The sequence below is a fragment of the Hemiscyllium ocellatum genome, chromosome 37 (assembly GCF_020745735.1).
Source record: "Hemiscyllium ocellatum isolate sHemOce1 chromosome 37, sHemOce1.pat.X.cur, whole genome shotgun sequence".
Classification (NCBI taxonomy): Eukaryota; Metazoa; Chordata; class Chondrichthyes; order Orectolobiformes; family Hemiscylliidae; genus Hemiscyllium; species Hemiscyllium ocellatum.
Genome location: NC_083437.1, coordinates 43,473,927 through 43,494,193, shown reverse-complemented (window position 1 = coordinate 43,494,193; position 20,267 = coordinate 43,473,927). Strand labels below are relative to the sequence as shown.

At 39.6% G+C, this 20,267-nt stretch overlaps 1 protein-coding gene across 2 annotated transcripts in view; it reads left to right on the top strand.

Moving 5' to 3' along the window:
- cfap74 (cilia and flagella associated protein 74) overlaps nt 1-20,063 on the top strand; it is a 201,498-nt gene extending 181,435 nt beyond the window's left edge. For both annotated transcript variants that reach the window (XM_060852040.1, XM_060852039.1), the window contains 7 exons: nt 2,462-2,614; nt 5,195-5,324; nt 5,907-6,061; nt 10,269-10,389; nt 15,223-15,350; nt 18,409-18,543; nt 19,742-20,063. In XM_060852040.1, the coding sequence (XP_060708023.1) occupies nt 2,462-2,614; nt 5,195-5,324; nt 5,907-6,061; nt 10,269-10,389; nt 15,223-15,350; nt 18,409-18,543; nt 19,742-19,834 (915 nt within the window). In that variant the 3' untranslated portion in view covers nt 19,835-20,063. The remainder of the gene's footprint in view (nt 1-2,461; nt 2,615-5,194; nt 5,325-5,906; nt 6,062-10,268; nt 10,390-15,222; nt 15,351-18,408; nt 18,544-19,741) is intronic.
- The last annotated feature ends 204 nt before the right edge of the window (nt 20,064-20,267 follow it).

Sequence of the window (20,267 nt, the reverse complement as noted above, 5' to 3'; positions counted from 1 at the left end):
GAAATTGGCCATGCTAAATTGCCCTGTTGTATTATCCAAGGATTCTGGATCAGTGGTGCTGGAAGAGCACAGCAGTTCAGGCAGCATCCAACGAGCAGCAAAATCGACATTTCGGGCAAAAGCCCTTCATCAGGAATATCCAAGGATGTGCAGGCTAGGTGGATTAACCTTGGAAATGCAAGGTTACAGTGATAGGGTGGGATGCTGTTCAGCGAGTCAGTGCAGACTTGATGAGCTGAATGGACTCTTTCTGCATTACTATGATTCTGGTTTCCTGTCAGCCTAGCATTATGTACCTGGCTACTTTATTATCACATTATCATGATGGAAACATAGATTACGTTCCTGAAGAGAAACTCTTGGAATCGTGTCACGGTTTATTTCCATCTCATCGTTGTGAATTAGTGTGTTAAAACGCAGCTAACTTTTGGAGTAAGAGGAGATTTAGACAAACCCAAAAATACTGTTACAGAATTGCACCTACCTAACAGAAGGTAGGGACCCTACACAAGCACAACCACCCCAATGTTCCACCCTAGTGTCACCAGCCACAACAAATAGAAATTTACCCGGCCCCTGGGAAGTATTGAAGATCAGAGGGACCTCAGTGCGCATATCCATAACTCAGGACAGGCAGTCTGCAGCTCACTGCCTGAAAGGGTGGTTGTCTCAGACAATTGCATAACATTTAGTGTAGCCTATAACACTTTTAGAATTTTTAGCCAGGATCTTTAGTGACCCTATTCCACTCACATCACACTTTTTGTTATCTTTCATGAAAAGACATTGTTTCAAAGCTCTCCGGTTCAAGGTGAAGCAGAAAGGCAAGTCGGCAGAGATGTGATCATCTCGCCTTGTCGACAGTCTGCCCTTAACAAAGGCCCTTATCCATTTCACATGTGGCTGTGATTGCCCATATTTTAATTTGGTATTTGATTTATTTTCAAGTCTGTTTAGAGGTGACATTGCTAAAAAAGCTATATCCATTTCTAAACATTTTTAAATTTGCAATACCTTCAAGCATGTACTTGGCAAAAGAAGTGGCGTCACAGTCAGTTGTTTGTGAAGTTATGAAAATCTAACAAGTCCAATCAGCTGCTTAACATTTAAAAAGAGTTAAATGAAGATGGTACTGAAGTGGATTGAAATAGTTAAGTAAAGGGTGTTAGACAAGCCAGCTAGCATGAGATGGATAAAACCACTGACATATTTTACAAAGGTAAAATTGAAGGAGATAAACTAGAAGGTTCTTACTGATAATATAAATGGGAATGTTACAACTTCATAATTTGTGAAATAAGCATGTTAGGAATGTACATTTCAAACAATACCTTTGTGATTTTCTATCATAAACAAAGATTGAAAACAAAACATAATAAAGTACAGGATACTTTTCGTGGCTCATCACAGCAATTGGTAATTAGTATAAAATGCTGTTTGGATCACACTTGCAATATTGCATGGGGTTCTAGATACCACATGACAGGAAAGAATAACTACATAAGAGAAGGTGAAGAGGCGATTTGTGATGAAGGTCTGAGCTATGAGGAAACATTGGATATGCTGTGGTTGGTTCCTTGGAACAATGAAGGTTAAGAAGGAACCTGATGGATGTGCCTAAGACTATGAGGAGATCGAAGGTACTTTTTTTCCAATAGTAGTGGAGTAAATAACCATCGACGTTGGTTTTAGGTAAGAGGTAAAAGGTTAAGAGGAGATTTGTGATTTTGTTTCTCAGAGGGTGCTGAGAATCTGGTACTCACTGCCTGAAAGGATGGTTGAAAGAAACTCTCATAAAATTTCAGCAATATATGGATATTTACTTGCATTGCCATAGCCTCCAGGGCAATGGGCCAAGAGCTGGAAAACAATATTAATGTGGCCAGATGTATATTGACTGGTGCAGTCATGATAGGTTGAATGGCCTCCTCCTGTATGTAAACATTTATGAACCTACAAGTTCATCTTCAGAACTGTCTTCCTCAAAGAGCAGTGGAGACTGCACCATTGAACATAATCAAGGCTAAGTTGGCAGTGTGTTGACCTATAAGGGAGTCAGAGTAAATGGGGAACAGATAGAAATGTGAAGTTGAGGCCACAATCAGATGAATCATGATTATACTGATTGATAAAGCAGTCCTGACAGCTGAATGGTCTACTCCAAGTTCTTACATTCTTCTATTTTTATATTCTAAAACTCTGTTGGAAAAGTACAGTAATGTAAGAGCAATAGAAGTAATAGAACATTATAACTAAAATCTATAAGCAGAGTATAAGTTGCATAGCTCCTTGCTGAGATGCTATTTATCATGACTACACATCCTGTCTATTATGTAATAATTGTGTGATAAATATATTTTCATTGTAGTGTAGTGTTTAGCAAGTGCCAGGATAAAATTAGAGAGTGAATTATCTGTATTTACTGAAGCCCAATTTGAAATAATCCATCGTCTTTTCACAGTACTATGAACCTTTGGAAATCCGCAGTGTTAAAGGAAATCTTTCTCTAATCCTGACCGGATGTGGTATCGACCCATCAGTGACATGTTCTGTAGAAAACATATTGGATGTGGGATATGTTCTTGCAAATCAAAGCAGAACAGTGACATTTCAGGTAACTGACACCAATGCTGCTTATTTCCATCTTCACTCACCAGATTCTTCCTTTCTCTCTTTTCTTGAAGTGTTAATTTTTGCTGGTATATGGTCTATAATGCTTGACAATGAATAACAGTTAAGCCCAATTCATCTCTCACCTTGTGTCTATAAACTTGCACTTCAAGCAAGGCTGTCTAAAGATAATGATCATATACTGTACAGGTAATCTGCCTGATTTCTCCCTCCCTAACCCATGTCACAAATAATAATTGTCAGCCCCTAAAGCAATTAACATCAGCCAGCAGAGCACAGATTGAGAGCCAAATACAGTACCTTGGTAGGCTGTCTGATTTAACTGCTCATTAAATAATCTCACCATTAGGTCAACGGTACATTTTGTAATTAAAGTTTCAGAAATATATCATTACATAGAGTCATAGAGATATTCAGCATGGAAACAGACCTTTCGGCCCAACCCCGTCCATGCTGACCAGATATCACAAACCCAGTCTAGTCCCACTTGCCAGCACCCAGCCCATATCCCTCCAAACCCTTCCTATTCATATACCCATCCAAATGCCTTTTGAATGTTGCAATTGTACCAGTCTTACCACTTCCTCTGGCAGCTCATTCCATACACGTACCACCTTCTATGTGAAAAAGTTGCCCCTTAGGTCTCTTTTATATCTTTCCCCTCTACCGTAAACCTATGCCCTCTAGATCTGGACTCCCCCACCCCAGGGAAAAGACTTTGTCTATTTATCCTATCCATGCCCCTCATGATTTTGTAAACCTCTATAAGGTTATCCCTTAGCCTCCAATGTTCCAGGGAAAACAGCCCTAGCCCGTTCAGCCTCTCCCTATAGCTCAAATCCTCCAACCCTGGCAACACCTTTATAACTCTTTTCTGAACCCTTTCAAGTTTCACAACATCTTTCCGATAAGAAAGAGACCAAAATTGCACGCAATATTCCAACAGTGGCCTAACCAATGTCCTGTCCAGCCCCAACATGACCTCCCAACTCCTGTACTCAATACTCTGACCAATAAAAGAAAGCATACGAAATGCCTTCTTCACTATCTATCAACCTACAACTCCATTTTTAAGGAGCTATGAATCAGCACTCCAAGGTCTCTTTCAGCAACACTCCCTAGGACCTTACCATTAAGTGTATAAGTCCTGCTAAGATTGCACAACAAAGTTTACAAATTAACATATGGTAATAACTATATTTTGTTAAATATAAATAATTCACAGACTAATTTTTTGTATTCAATGCTAATTGTTTATTTTACTGCAAATCATATTATTTTTGCTATTGCACTTAATCAGTTTTCCCTACAGAATTCATTTAACCATGCCCAGAACCCAAGCAATACATTAGTGTCTCTGTCATGAACTTTATCAGTTTTGTTTTCTTTACAAATTGCAGCTAAGTTAGAGTAATTATAATGTGAAATGTTAGGATTAATTTAAAGAATTTGTATTCCATCCAAATGATTAAATTCTGATGTTAGTTTGAACATTTATTCCATCGCATTGTAAAGTCCCAAAGACACAGACGCTCTTACTTATGCTATTGCTCATTATTAAATTCTGTTACATGAGTACAAATGTATTCTCAAAGAGTTTACTGATTTAACATAAATCAAGTCATAGAGCCATAGAGATGTACAGCATGGAAACCCGTCCATGCTGACCAAATATCCCAACCCAATCTAGTCCCATCTGCCAGCACCCGGCCCATATCCCTCCAAACCCTTCCTATTCATATACCCATCCAAATGCCTTTTAAATGGCAATTGTACCAGCCTCTACCACTTCCTCTGGCAGCTCATTCCATACACATACCACCTTCTATGTTTCTCCTTAGGTCTCTTTTATATTTTTCCCCTCTCACCCTAAACCTATGCCCTCCAGTTCTGAACTCCCCCAAATCAGGAAAAAGATTTTGTCTATTTATCCTATCTATGCCCCTCATGATTTTGTAAACCTCTATAAGGTCATCCCTCAGCCTCCGACTCTCGAGGGAAAATAGTCACAGCCTCTTCAGCCTCTCCCTATAGCTAAAATCCTCCAACCCTGGCAACATCCTTCACGGGAGACTGGTTAGCAAGGTTAGATCTCATGGAATAAAGGGAGAACTAGCCATTTCAATACAGAACTGACTCAAAGATAGAAGACAGAGAGTGGCGGTGGAGGGTTGTTTTTCAGACTGGAGCCCTGTGACCAATAGAGTGCCACAAACTATGGTGCTGGGTCACATCTATTTCCCTACATTATACATCTTCCATATCCTTTTCCACAGTAAATACTGATGCAAAATACTCGTTTAGTATCTCCCCCATTTTCTACTGGCCAATCTCAAAAAGAATGCCCAAAAAGTTTGACTGACCTAAGTAGATGCGTCAGGGTGCTTTAATTAATCTGGTGGTATACCAAGTCATTGAAGCTACCTGAAGACAAATAATCAAAACCCATTTACAGTCCATTCATTGAAAACTAAAAATTCACATGCTAATTTATGTTGGAAATGCTGTCTGAAAATCCTTGTTCTCAATTTAGCTGAACTTTATTAATACACTATTTTGACAGCTGGAAAATGCCACAATCCTTAATGTCATGTTCAGTGTGAAGCTGGACAGTCTGTCTTACAGCAAACACAGAGAAAAACAGGTGCTGCCAGAATTCTTGGCACCTGATGGAACATCTGGTTCGTTAGTGGGTAAGGTCTGATTCTCTTAATTATTTGAAACCATTTTCAATCCAGCAATTTTATAGCCAGACAATTCTAATTTTACTGCATCTTCACTGACTTTCTCTCCTGAAGACAGAAATGCATTGGTGAGTTAGAGTTTTGTAAGCACCTGCTAGCAGATTTTACTTTACCTGAGATTCCATTTTTTATGTGCTCACCCAATGTCTAGATATGTAGATTTGTGGAGAAAGTGAGGACTGCAGATGCTGGAGGTCAGAGCTGAAAATGTGTTGCTGGAAAAGCGCAGCAGGTCAGGCAGCATCCAAGGAACAGGAGATTCGATGTTTCGGGCATAAGCCCATTTGCGGCAACATTGCTGGTTAGCAGTCGGAAGTCTGAGAACTGGAAAACATTGCCCATTATTATAGCATCTTCCTTGTCACGATTTGGTCAGCTCCTGCTGGCTGTTTTATGAAGTTGACTAATATTTAAAAACTCTCAGGATTCCTAGTGAAATAATTGAAATTTTAGGGAGAGGTCAAGAGTAAAAGTAACCAAATATAAATAAAATGATATATCTTTAATTCCATTATTTTTACATTTTGACAGGTACTCAAAATTATGGGGATCAAAGTGTCTTCAGTGTCACTCCTATTAAAGGGTCCATTGGACCAATGCAGAGTCAAGAATTTGAAGTTACATTCAGTCCTGATCATGAAAGTATGTACTACTCCGATGGCATGCAAGTGGAGCTGTTTGATAAGGTAACAGGATTGCACCTCGCTATCTCCTGAAAACTTTTCTATTTACAATTACCTTTACCGTACTACGGTTGCATTCTTTCACTCAGTTGCATAGATCTTGTTTTTATCATTGAAACATTGGCTTAACATTCCTTAGGACTTTGTTGTCAACTGACCTGTGCTGGAAAATGTTGTGGACAAAACCAGGTTCAACTGTGACACCCCACACTCAAATAGATTAAAATGAACTTAACCAACCTTGTATCTTTTAAAGCTTTTGTAGCATTATTGTGTAGCATAAGAGGAGTTGATGGCATAATGGTAATATCACTGCATGAGCAATCTGGTACCCAGGTTCATACCATGGGAACATGGTTTCAAATCCCACCATGACACATGTTAAAATTTGAATGCATTAATTTAAGAAAGCCTGAAATTAAAAAGCTAGCCTAATTGTAATCACTGCTGATTGTTGTAAAAAAATCACCTGGTTCACTAATGTCCTTTGGGAAGGAAAGCCTTACTGGTCTGGTCTATGTGTGACTCCAGACCCACAGCAATGTCATTGAGTTTGGGATGGGCAATAAATACTGATCTACCAGTAACAGCCACATCCCATGAACAAGTATAAAAAGAACTCCCATCTTACCTTGGAGACAATACAATCCTTAAAGCAGACATGTCAATGAAAGATTTATATTGTCCTGCTTATCAAGATGGTAAAAATACATCCTGGATTTAAAAACAATCTTGCCCGAGCCTTGATAGTTTGGTTGGGTGTTTCCTCGTTTGAGAGAAGAACCAAGCTATACATTTCAACCAAATGAACAATTAACCAATCATAGACAGATTTTTTTGTGTTTTCTTAACATCCATGTTTAAAGTATATTACGTGTGAAGTTAATGTAGTTTCTATTCTCAGAGCAGTTAGTCCGACTTGAAATAATTTCCAACAAGCTCTCCTAAATCTAAAACAAAGAGGATTATTTACATGCGGTCTCCCACATACTATCATGAACATAGAATAGGTACTGAAGTTTAAAAACGATTACTGTCTGATGTTATTTCAAAGCCATTTATTGTAAGCCTTTAGTTTTCTAAGATGAATTGATGCTTTAGTAGTGCAGGCCTTGTCTCACATCAGATTCTTCGTAAGGTGTGAGGCTACGTGTAGTTAAATTGCCAGGAGATCCACTCTCAGGCAAAACTGAAAGAGATAGAGTCATAGAGATGTACAGCATGGAAACAGACCCTTCAGTCCAACAGGAAAATCTTTCTCCCACCTTAGGTATTTTAATTTGGCTGCATTGTTGTCTTGCGGCTTGTTGAGTGTATTTTTGGATGATGTTCCACATAGCGTTTTGACAGAACAGCATCTACTGTTATTGCTTAAGAGGCAGTTCATAAATGTAGACATTTTAACCAAGTGATCCATTTAAAGTACAAAGTCCTTCTTCCAAGAACAGGTAATGTGGTTGGGTGTACACATCCTGTGTTGCAGCCTTTACACCTTGAAACAGCTGGGGTCTTTGTAACTTAGTGACCCCACACATCTCACATAACGCTTTCATTATCTTCCATGAAATGGCATTGAGTTTCAATTGTCTGTCTGGCTTAGGGTGAAGTCGAAAGGCAACCGGACAGAGTTGTGACCATCTTGTTTTGTCAACAGTCTACCCTTAACAAAGGAAACATCAGCACCTACAAATCCTAATAAAGATCTGTGAATTCCACATGTGCCTATGATTTAGGCATTTGATTGATTTTCAGCACTGTTTAAAGGTGATATTTCTAAAGTCATATGGTAAATTGTTAGCCATCTCAAAACCAGTTCAAAACATTTTTAAGTTTGTAATATCTTCAAGTGGGTTCTTGATATGACAAAAGAAATGGTGTCATAGTCGGTAATTTTTGAAATGATGAAAATTTAATAAGTCCAATCAATGTTTAAATGAACATTTAAAATCAGGGTTATATGAAGATGGCACTGAAGTGGATTGAACTGTCAAGGAAAGTGTGGAAGACAAGCCAGTGAGCATGAGCTAGGTGAAAACACTGGGAGTGGTTTACAATGTAAAATTGAAGGATAGAGATTAGAAGATTCTTACGTTAATATAAATCAATGTAACTACTTTGTAATTTGTGAAATTAGCTTTCTTAAACATCTAAGTTTAAAACAATATCTTTATCAGAATCAGAGAATCGTAGAATCTTTGCTCCATCACAAACAAAGGCGAGACAGAGAACTTAATAATATCTATGTGGTTCATCACAGCAGTTCGTGAGAAGCAAGAAATGCTAATTAGACAATATTGTGTGCTGTGCTGGTCACTACATAACAGGAAAGATATAACTTTGTGAAAGAGGGTGCAGATTTACCAGGTTGCTGCCCAGTTTGAAGGATCTGTGATGTAAGGAGCAATTGGATAGCCTGAGGTTGTTTTCCTTAGAGCAGTCCAGGTTGCCAGCACAGGTTGATAGAGGTGTGTAACATTATGAGAGGCATAGGTTGAGTGGGTAACAAGGCACTTTATTCCATTAGTAGAGGCATCAATAACCAGGGGGCATTGATTTAAGGTAAAAGTTAAAAGGCTAAGAGGAGAGTTGAGATTTTATTTCACTCAGAGGGTGGTTGGAGTCTGCAGCTCACTGGATGAAAGGATGGTCGAGTCAGAATCTCTCATAACATTTGAGCATTATTTAGGTAGTCACTTGCATTGCCATAAGTTGCAGGTCTATGGACCAACAGCTGGAAAATGGGTTGAATGTAGTTGGATCTTTGTAATCAATGGACTGAATGGCCTCCCTCTGTGCTGTTAACATGTATGAGTCTAGAAAGTTGTTTATTCCGGCCATCTAATCAAAAATCTACACAAGTAACAAGACTCCAGAAATATAGTGAGTGGAAAATTACTGATAAAAGTGATCTTAAATTCTAAAGTAAGGGTGCAAAGAAACCGACGGTCACCTCATCATGACATGCTTTGTTACAGATGCATAAGGGTTGCTGTGAAACTGAATCATAATATCATAAGATACAGGAGCAGAATCAGTTATTTCAGCTGATCGAGCCTGCTTTGTCATTCCATCATGGCTGATGTTTCTCAGCCCTGTTGTTTCTCTGTCTTCTACCCATAACCCTAGATCCTTTTATTAATCAAGGACATATCTATCCTGATCTTAAATACTCTTCATGACTTGGCCTCCATAGCTTTCTGCAACAATGAGTTCCAACGATTCAGACCACTCTGGTTGAAGAAAATCATCCTCATCTCAGTTCTAAGGAGTCATTCCTTCATTCTGATACTTGTGTTCTACTCTGGAAGCATCTCCATGTCCACTCTGTCCAGCCCTTTCGAATTCTGTAAGTTCAATCAGATCCCCAAACCTCCTTCTAAACTCCATCAAGTACAGACCCAGAGTCCTGAACCAATCCTCATATGACAAACCCATTATTCCTGTGAACCTCCTCTGGACTCCTTCCAAGACCAGCATGTCCTTCCTTAGGTACAGGAGCTCAAACTGTTCACAATATTCCAAATGCAGTCTGACCACAGTCTTATACAGCCTCAGCAGTACATCCCCACTCTTGTATTCTGGCCCTTTCAAAATGAATGCAAGCATTGCATGTCCCTTCCTCACTGCCAACTGAACCTACATTTCAAACATCAGAGAGTCCTGTTCTAGAACTCCTTAATCCCTTTGTTGCTTCAGATTTCTGAACCTTTTCCCTATTTAGAAAATAGTTTATGCCTCTATTCTTCTGACTAAAATTGCATAACTTTATACTTTCCCACATTATATTCCATCTACCACTTCTTTGCTCACTCTCCTAGCCTGTTCAAGTCTTTCTGCAGCCTCCCCACCTCTTCAACACTACCTGTACCTCCACCTATCTTTGAGTCATCTACAAACTTAGCAACAATGCCTTCAGTTCCTTCATCTAGATCTTTAATATATAACATGAATAGTTGTGCTCCCAACACTGACCCCTGTGGAGCTCCACTAGGCACTGGCTGCCATCCTGAGAAAGCCTTCTTTATCACATGTTATTCGAAAGCTCAAAGCTCCAGTTGAAAGTGATGGCCTTTTCACTGACAGTGTGGCCTGGTGGCTGACTATTTAAATCAGTTTACAAACTGCTCAAAGCCACAGCATCATTTCTTTTTCGGTATTTGTTGAGGAAATTGATAGACAGATTATTGTTGAATAATCAATCTTTTTGCAGGTTGCTCATACGATCCAGCTGAAAGGAGCTGCAAGAGAACATTTGATGTTTGTTGAAGGAGGAGACCCAGTAGATGTTCCCGTTGAATCTTTAACGATCCTACCAAGTTATGATGTCTCAGGTATATCTGCACCTAAATAATGGAACAGGAATAGGCCATTTGGTCGCTCAAACCTGTTCTACAAATCATTGAGATCAACAATGATCTGTGGCCTAACCCTGCCTTTGGCCCATAACCCTTAATACTTTTGCCTAACAAAAAATTATCAAACTCAGTTTTAAAATAACAACTGATCTAACATCCACTGCTCTTTGTGGAAGAGAGTAAAGTGCTTCCTAACATCTCTCCTGAACAGATTGGCCCTAATTCTCAGATTATACTGCCTAATTCTAGTGGAGTGATTGTCACGAGGTCAGCCAGATGGACCTCATACAATATGATTTCCCTGATTGGGGCTGTTAATCTGGTCCAATCAGGGAGCCCTGGCTGACAGATAAAAAGAGGAGTGTCCCTCAGCAATATTAGAAGGAAGACTTTTCAACTAAAAAAGAGGAGTGTCCCCGCCAACTCTATTTTGATTTAATTCCTGCCCTCCCCTTCACTGTTTGATCACACAATATTGCCCTTTGATGTGAAGGGCACTGCTTATCACTGGCCACTCGGGTGTTTCCTTTCTTCCTGGTGGTGGAAACCGAATAAAGATTTGTGCACCTTGTGTCTTTCACTGTGTCCCACACCTGCACACACACAACATGGAAAAAAAATAGGAGTGTCAGGATTTGAGTTTCCTCATTTCCCTGAAAACTGATTGAATGTTAGGTTTTGGAGCTTGGCTTTGCTGCTCCTCTCCCTTGTAAAAGTGCTGTTTCTTTGTATACAGCTGTTAATGTTAACTGTTTCTTGTAAACTGTGTCTTGTTTAATAAAATACAAAAGAAATGTCAGACATCCCGACACTCTGAGGGAGCTGGACCAGTGTCAAGGACTCTCCCTGTGTAAATAAAGGATGATGGTGATGGTGACGGTGATGGGATACCGTCCACTGTGGAGGTATTTCACCGGCAAGGTTACCATTTCATGCCTATCCCTTTATGAATGTTACATTAGCAAATCAGTTTCAGCTAATTTAAAGTCTGACATATTTTAGCTCCAAACTTTGGAGCCAAGGCTCAATAGCATTGTCTGCGATTCCAACTCATCCACTCCCAGGACCTCGATAATGTGGCACCCACAGTTCAGTACATTTAGTTTATGTAGCGCCTCCCAAGTAGTGGAAAGATTGCAAAGTACTTGACAGGAGTGGAATCAAATGACCTTTGACATCAAGCCATGAATGAGATTTTAGGACCGATGACCAGCAGGCTGATCGGAGAGGTACGTTCTAATTCATGTCTTAATGGAGAAGAGAATGAGATATCTTTCCTTTCTACCTGTAACCTGCGTGTCTGGCATCACCAGCCATCACTTGTTGATACATTCCACCTCTCTGCTATAGGTAGCAGTGCTGATAGAAGTTGCCAACCCCCAGGATTATTCTGGAAACTTCAGGAAATGTTGAATAGTCTCAAAGCAACATCCATAGGAAACATCTGAGAAAGAATTATGGTTTACTTTTCATTTTACTTGAACATGCCTCCATTTTACATGTTAAAGTACAAAGATAACAGAATGTGGTTATTTGAGTCAAGAATTGTCCAGTCCAGTAAGGAGAAGCCTGTTTGCTTCCCAGTTGGTTGTGGGAAAGTGGGTGTCATGGTGATGGACATGTTGAACAATATCACCTGAACAATATCTAATGCAAAGAGCATCTTCAAAATTCTGGCATTATACCCTGTTTGGTGGCTCTGTGGGATTTGGGGCCTTCAGTCTTCAACTACTCTTCTCAATTGTAGTAAAATAAAAATTCAAAGCCTTTTTCTTTATAAATCACAGGTTTTGATTTGAACTGTTTTAGCCAGTTGCCTGATAATGATAACTGTAAAAGAGTTCCTCTCACATTGAAAAGAGCTTAAAAAAAAGGGGTGTCAGACATCCTGACACTCTCAGGGAGCTGGGTCAGTGTCAAGGACTCTCCACCCGATGGGATACTGGCCTCTGTGGAGTTAGTTCAGGTGCAATGAAGAAATTTGCTCATAACTGTCATCTTTGAGTTGGGGTAAGCATTTCTGGCATCATGTCATTATTAGGGAAGCTTGTCTCATTCAATCCTCCCGTCAAAGACTGGACCCAGTATGTTGTGAAAATGCTTTATTTCTTCCAGACAAAGTAATTTGCGTGGCAGCTGGTGGACCTGCAGCTTTTTCAGTTATTTGGAGCCGAACTTTCCCTCAGGCACCAGATACTAAAACCTTTCAAGAGTTGACAGATGCAGTTAAGGAATATTATGATACCAAGCCTCCTCTAATTCTGAATTGTTTTGTTTTTAACTTGGTAATTCAAAACCAGAAAAGTCCATGTTGGGATTTTTGACTAGGTTAAGATGATTGGCAGAGCATGTGACTTTAGTTTAACGTTAAATGAGACGTTGAGAGATTATTTGGTATGTGGGATTAATGATGTAACCATACAAAAGTGCCCACTAGCTGAAGCCCAACTGGACTTCAAACAGGCACTCCAACTGGCTTTATCATTGGAAAATCTGGCTAGTAGAGTATATGAGTTACAGGCTATTCCAAAGGGAATAGACAGCCTTGCCAGTCCGACAGAGCTTGGGGAACACCATTTGAGTGAAGGCAATTGTAAAGCCTCACTCAGGACATAGCCTGAACAGAGGGACTCTAGGTCAGCCCACAGGAAGGCCCCAAAACAAACCCAACCTCAGCCAAACAATTAACATTTATTTCAGGATCTGGTATGGCAAACCATTGTCGTTGCTGCCAGTGTGCAGACTTGAGCCAGCAAAGGAGTCTCACTGGACCTAAATTGAGTAAGAGAACTCATTAGCTGGTGTCCAAGGAGTGTTCACATCCTGGAACGTGCACTTACATCTGGTTTGGAGCAGCTAAATTGATTAGCAACATCCAAATCAGAACCAGTCAAAATAAACATCTGGTTAAATGGTCACCTGGTTCTAATGGAGGTCAATACCAGTGAGGATCTGAAACCTGAATACAGGCTGAGGTGACTAATTTTTGTCAGGGGCAATCACTTAACAGATGCTCTTAATAACCGAAGTGGCAACAAGATGGCTTCTCAATGCAAATAACATGACAAAATGACTTCTAGGCTGCAAACTGACAATTTTGTTAAAGCTGCATAAAATGGGTTTTAAGTTACTAACTGCTAATTCTGTCAGAGCTGCATAAGTGACTAACCATAGTCTGCTTTCATAGTGATTAACAGACAATGCGCTCTTTAAAGCATAGAAATAACTTGACTAGATAAAACATTACTAGCCATCCTGACTGACCTTCGAGTACAGGTGCAATGGCTTGGTTGGTGAGGTAAGAGTCGCCTAAGTGTTAGAAAATAAAGTTGCTTCCCAGGAAATATCATTGGACCAAGTAACTGTCAAATAAAGCAATATCATTTATTGATTGGTAATTGTTTGAATGTACAATGCAATCATGGCCTGTACTCTTTAAGACAAATATAAAAATGTCTTTATTTTAAACCATATGTAGCTCCTCTGAGGAGTACCGATGTGCACAACTTCTGTGTTTCTGGATGCTCTGGACCCGGCCGTATGAAAAAAATAAAGAATCAAGTCCTAAAGAACCAGACTGATTGATTGTGAGTGCTTATTGACTGATCACGGAACACAGAGGCCACTACCACAACTGGATAAGTACTCACTCCCTCACATAAAGGATTTATACACCAAGCTAGCAAGAGGGCTAGCCTTGACAAAGTTACCTTCATCCATTGGTACTGGCAACTGTGGTTTGATAAGGATCCCAGAAGTATGCTACAATTAATACACGTAAGGGTTTGTACCAACATACGAAAATACCATTTGAGGTATCATCAGCCTGTGCAATTTTTCAGTGGACGATGGAGAATATTTTACAGGATGAACCCCAGGTTGCCATTTATCTTGCTGGCATACTAACAACAAGGAAGACTAATAAGGAGCTCTTAGAGAACTTGGACATACACTCCTTTGGAGAAATGTCTAAGGACTATGTCTCAGAAAGGAAACATATGTGTTCCAGGCACTCCAAGCAACCTACATGGGCTACAGAGTCGACAAGATCAGGGTATGCCCATTGGAAGTGAGGGTGATCAGTGATGGCCCGGCTTCCACATTTGTACCAGAGCTGAAGTCTTTCGTTGGGGTCAATGAAATAGTATGGAAAGTTCATCCATAACCTGACCTGCATCCTGGCACCTTTGCATCAATTCTTAAACAAAATTCAGCCTTGGAAATGGTTGTGTAGCCAAGCCATTGCATTCAGGGAAGTGAAGAGACAGCTATGATCCTCGAAGGTGTTGCACACTATGCTCCCAAGTGAGATCTGGTAGAATAGAAAAAATAGAAACTAATTGCCACATGTACTTTTACATGAAAAATGCAGTGAAAAATTTTATAAGTCGCCCCACCACAGCGGCGACATCGATAACAGAAGTCATACATAATAATAAAAATAAATAAAATTAAGACAGAGTTCATCACAGTTCAGTTAATGGCTCCTGAGCTCAGGGAAAACCGATTTAGGAGCAATGGGAATACCCTGAAGATGCAGCTGGTACAAAACAGCCTACTGGGCTGCTGGAATATCTGGAGCCAAAGACAAAGAAGACCTCTTCACGCATGCATACGTTTCCATTGCTTCTAATATGATGTGTTTCCCATGGTACATGACTGCCAAAATATTTCAGTCTAAATATGTCATTATCACCAACTAAGTGCAGACTTTAACTCCTGGTTGAACTGGGGTGGGTATAGGAATATACCGGGAGAAGTCTGCTTGTGGAGTTTGTAACAATTACTTTCTCTCATTGTTGTTTGCAGATATTCCCCGGGTACTGAAGACTGTACAGCTTACTCTAAAGAGCACTAAGTTTGACGATAAATTGACAACAGCTTTGAGAGAATTCCAGGTGGGATGTATCCGATCAACCCAAGCTAACGCGAGAAAGGTGACATTTACATTCCTCTAAATTGTAGATGTGGAGCATTTATTTTTAAAGAATTAAATAGGACGCATTGGTCCGGAATGAGCTGGAATGTGGTCGTGAATTTAATACCTGCACCATTTATTCATGTGTGTATAATTAAAGTGAGGGAAAAATACTCCAGGAGTTGTGTATTATCACAATTTGTGAGCAATTTACTTCAAGAAGAAGAATTTCTCTATCAGCCTCCTTGAGAATTTCAAGAAATGGCTGTATATGCACTGTTAAAATAAATTAACCTCTCCACAGCATATTTGGGTGTTCATTTGCATGAAAAGACTCAGGGCACAAAAGGCCCATTTGGCCCATCATACTTGTGCTGGCTGATAAAGGTCTAACAATTCTTATCTCAACAACTTGCAGCTCTTGTCCGTAGTCTTGTATGTTTCGGCACCTCGAGTGTGTTTCCAAGGGTTATATAAATGTGACTTTCTGCTTGTGCTGTTCTTTCAGGCAGAGGGTTCCAAACTTTCAATGACCCTCTAGGTAACCATAAGAACATAAGGAAAAGAAGCAGGAGTAGGCTTTTCATCCTCTCAAGCACACTCCACTATTCAATAAGAATAGTGGCTCAGTGGTTAGCACTGCTGCCTCACAGTACAGGGTCCCACATTTGATTCCAGCCTCAGGTGACTGTCTGTGTGGAGTTTGCACATTCTCCCCTTGTCTGTGTGGGTTTCCTCCGGGTGCTCCGGTATCCTCCCACAATCCAAAAATGTGCAGGCCAGGTGAATAGCTCATGCTAAGTTGCCCATAGTGTTAAATGCATTAGTCAGAGGGAAATGGGTCTGGGGGGGTTACTCTTCAGAGGGTCAGTGTGGACTTGTTGGGCCGAAGAGCCTGTTTCCGCACTGTAGGGAATCTAATCTAATCATGATCTGATTTTAGCCTTAATTTCACTTTCCTGTCTTCTCAGATTAAATCCTTGACACACTTGTCAATCACAGATTTGTCTAACTCAGTCTTGAAGATATTTAATAACCCAGCTTCCACTGCTTTCTGGGGAAGACATTTCAAGACTTTGTTTTTCTCTCAGAGAATCAATAATGAAGGAAGATGGATATATTTCCAAGTGTAGGAAACCTCCAAGTGATGGAACTTCCATGCATCTGCTCCCCTTGTCCTTTGAAGTCACAGGTTTGGAAGGTGCTCTCAAAGGAACCTTGATAACTTTTACAGTACATCTTATAGATGGTATGCACTGCTGCCACTGTGCATTAGTGGTAAAGGGAGAGGATGGGGAACACGGCAGATACAGTGTTAATCAGGCTTTTGTTGAACTTCTTGAGTATTTTTGGAGCTGCGCTCATCCAGGCAAGTGAGGAGTATTCCAACATACTCCGGACTTGTGCCTTATAGAAGGGTGATAGGCATTATGAAATGAAGACGTGAGTTATTCACCAGAGAATTTATAACCTCTGACCTGCTGTTGCAGTCACAGTAATTACACTGCTGTTCTGGCTCAGTTTCTGTTCGTTGGTACCCTCCAAGGTGTTGATGTTGGGAATTTGACAATAGTTATGCCATTGAACATTAAGAGGCAACAATCAGATTATTTCATTTTGGAAATGGGTATAGTTATGCATTTGTCTGATGTGAATGTTACTTGCCATTTAATTTGCTTGTCCAGTCATGCCACTTCATTCAGTATCTGAAGAGTCGTGAATGGCGTTAAATATTTCGCAGCTGTCAGCAGACATGCCCACTTCTGACCTAATGATGGAGGAAAGGTCATTGATGAAGCAGCTGAGAATGGTTAGACCTTGGGGATTACCCTGAGAAAATCATGCAGTAATATCCTGGGACTCAGATGATTGACCTCTAATAACCATAGTCATTTTCCTTTGTGCTAAATATGTCTCCAACCAGCTAAGTGTTTCTCATTGATTGTTATTTGCTCCAGTTTTCCCAGTGTTGTTTAATACCATACTCTGTAAAGTGCTACCTTGCTGTCAAGGTAAACAGGCAGGAGGCTGGAAGAACACAGCAAGCCAGGCAGCATCAGGAGGTGGAGAAGCCAACATTTTGGGTGTAACCCTTTCCTCAGGACTGTCCTTGCAAGGACAGTTAGTATCCCCCTCACCTCGGAAGTTAAATTGTTTTATCCATGTTTGAGCCAATGTAGTAAGTAGGTCAAGATCTAAGTTGCCCTGGCTGATCTTAAGCTGATTGCCAGTGAGCATGTTATTGTTGAGTGAGTGTCACTTGCTAGCATTGTCAATGGCTCTTTCTGTCTTTGCAGATAATTGAACATAGCCTAATGGGGCACTAATTAGCAGGATTGAATTTGTACCACCTTTTTGTGGACAGGATATACCTAGGCAATATTTCACATTCTTGGGTAGGTGGTAGCGTTGTAGATGTACTCAAACACCTTGGCTGGGCCATGGCTAGTTCTGAAGCACATGTCTTCAGTTGTTATGGGCTGGCAATTGACATTCTGTAGACAAACTATAATGTAAACAGAGACCAGAAAAACAATATGATTAGATTAGAGAAAACCAGAGCACACCCACGCAGACAATGTGCAAACTCTACACAGACAGTCACCTGAGGCTGGAATCGAACCTGGGACCCTGGTGCTGTGAGGCAGCAGTGCTGAACACTAAGCCACTGTGCCACCACAGTATATGAAGCTTTACTGGAATAAGGAAAGAAGATTCAGGCCAATTGCAGGTGTATCAAGCTAATTTGAGATGTCAAAGTGTTTTTATAATAATGTTAAAGAGATACAAGCCAATATTTAATTTAGTCTCTGGGCCAAAAACATCAAGCCTGATAAAGTACTGTAAATCTTCATCATGAAATGAAGTTGTAAGAAGATCATATAGTAGCATGAACAAATTCAAAATTACAATTATATTGAATATAATTAAATTTCCAGCCAAACAGTTTAGAAGAATGGATTTGTACCAGAAAATTAGTATTGTTCAAGTTTGACTTTACAGTTCAGCTGTTAGACAGGTTTTTTTCTGTAATTTTTTTTGCAAGTTATAATAGGATGGTGTCATTTTTCTTGTAGAATGTGGAGTTCACCATTGACAGTCCTCAGGCCCTTCACGCAAAAGGGTTCGTCATTGATCCAGTCAAAGCCATGGTGGAAGCTGGGACCGTGAAGGTTGTCACTGTTAGCTGGACTCCACCTAGTGGACATGATGTATGTCATTATCTTGTGAAATCTCATAACTCTAATCCTGGCTGAGGCAACAATTTTATTATTTGGAAATGAATTAATTACTTTGTTTAGCTTAGACCCAAGTTTACTTCTGAAAAAGAAACTTGTGGAAGAGTTTAGATAGAGTAGACAGTAACAAATAGAAACCAAGAAACACAGCTTTATTGATATGTACACTTCCTCTGGTTCAGGTATTTGAAGTGTATCCCACAAAGCTGAGGGCTGAGAATGAGGGCTGAGAAGTGGAATGAGGCTGCAGAGTTCTGTTGTGGCTGACACAGATTAAATGGGCTGTTTCAGTGCAGTTTTTAAAATGTTGTTTAAAACTTGTTTTAAGTATATGAGTTAGGTCCCTCTGCTGTTTTAAGCCTACATTTAACAATCTGTTGTTATAGTCAGTTTCTCTAACTGTACCACTTTGCTTATTTCCAAACAATCTGCAAATTTCTGTTTGCAGCAGATTTTATCATCCAACTCAGTTTTTCAGATTAAAATCAGCAGGAACCCAACCATGGATCCTCAACACTTCCTGTCAGTTAACATTCCTTAAGTTTTTAGATAAGGTGAACAGCCATGGTCTTTTCCCCAGCCTAGGGGAGACCACAACTAGAGAGCATATGTTTCAGGTGAAAGGGGAAAGATATAAAAGGGACCTGAGAGGCAACGTTTTCACACAAGAAGGCGGGGTGTGTATGGAGTGAGCTGCCAGAGAAAGTGATAGAAGCGGAAATACTTATAATATTTTAAAGGACATTTGGATAGGTACATGGATGGAGACAATTTAGAGGGATATGGGCCAAATGCAGTAAGGTGGAACTAGTTAGGTTTAGGGAACCTAGTCTACTAAGACAAGTTGGGCTGAAGGGCCTGTTCCAAGCTGTAAGACTCTTTAACCATATTCTTATTTAACTCTATGTTCTGCCCTGCGTGGAACTTCATGAAAACTTTTTTTTTTCTCAAAGCCTCAGTTAGCTACAATTTGGAAGTATAATTTTCTTTGGGAATTTCAATGTTTCTCTGGCTCAATTAATGTTGTCTGTGTATTATTTCTGAATAATGTTTTCTTAAAGGAATGCTGGAATATTGTACCATTTTAAACTACAGCTAGTATATTTGAGTTAAACAGATTAAACAGTTAAATAGATATTTAAATATATAACATTTTAATTTTGTTTTCAAGCCACTTCAGACGATCTCAGCTACCGTTAAAATGTCTATTAAAGGAGACATCACAGAAAATTACCAAATCATTTTAACAGCAGTGGTTGGATGAACATAAGATGAAATTGAATGACGGAGGAAATTACTGGGAAGATTCTTACATTATAAGATGCTTATTTTGCAGAAAAGGCCAAAAGTTTTTAATTCATATATTCAAGTTTTTAAATTTAACCAATGTTTAACTTTATTTACTCATCTACAATTTCTATCGATATCATTCTACAGAAGCCTCTTAAGTAAACCTTTTCAAATCGAAATAAACAAGGAAGAATTTATTCTTATTTTTTTCTTCGTGGTTTGAATGTTCATATTTGCATTTTCTAAAATGCTGTAGCCTGCTCATTCTTACAGAAGAGTCCAAAGACTTTTTTGTCTTTATAAATATGGCTAGTGCAAGTGTCCATTCTGCTTTCATTCTATTGTCCTTATTTACTAACTGCTGCCTTATCCAGCGTTAAATTTGTTTACAAAGAACATTCTAGGAG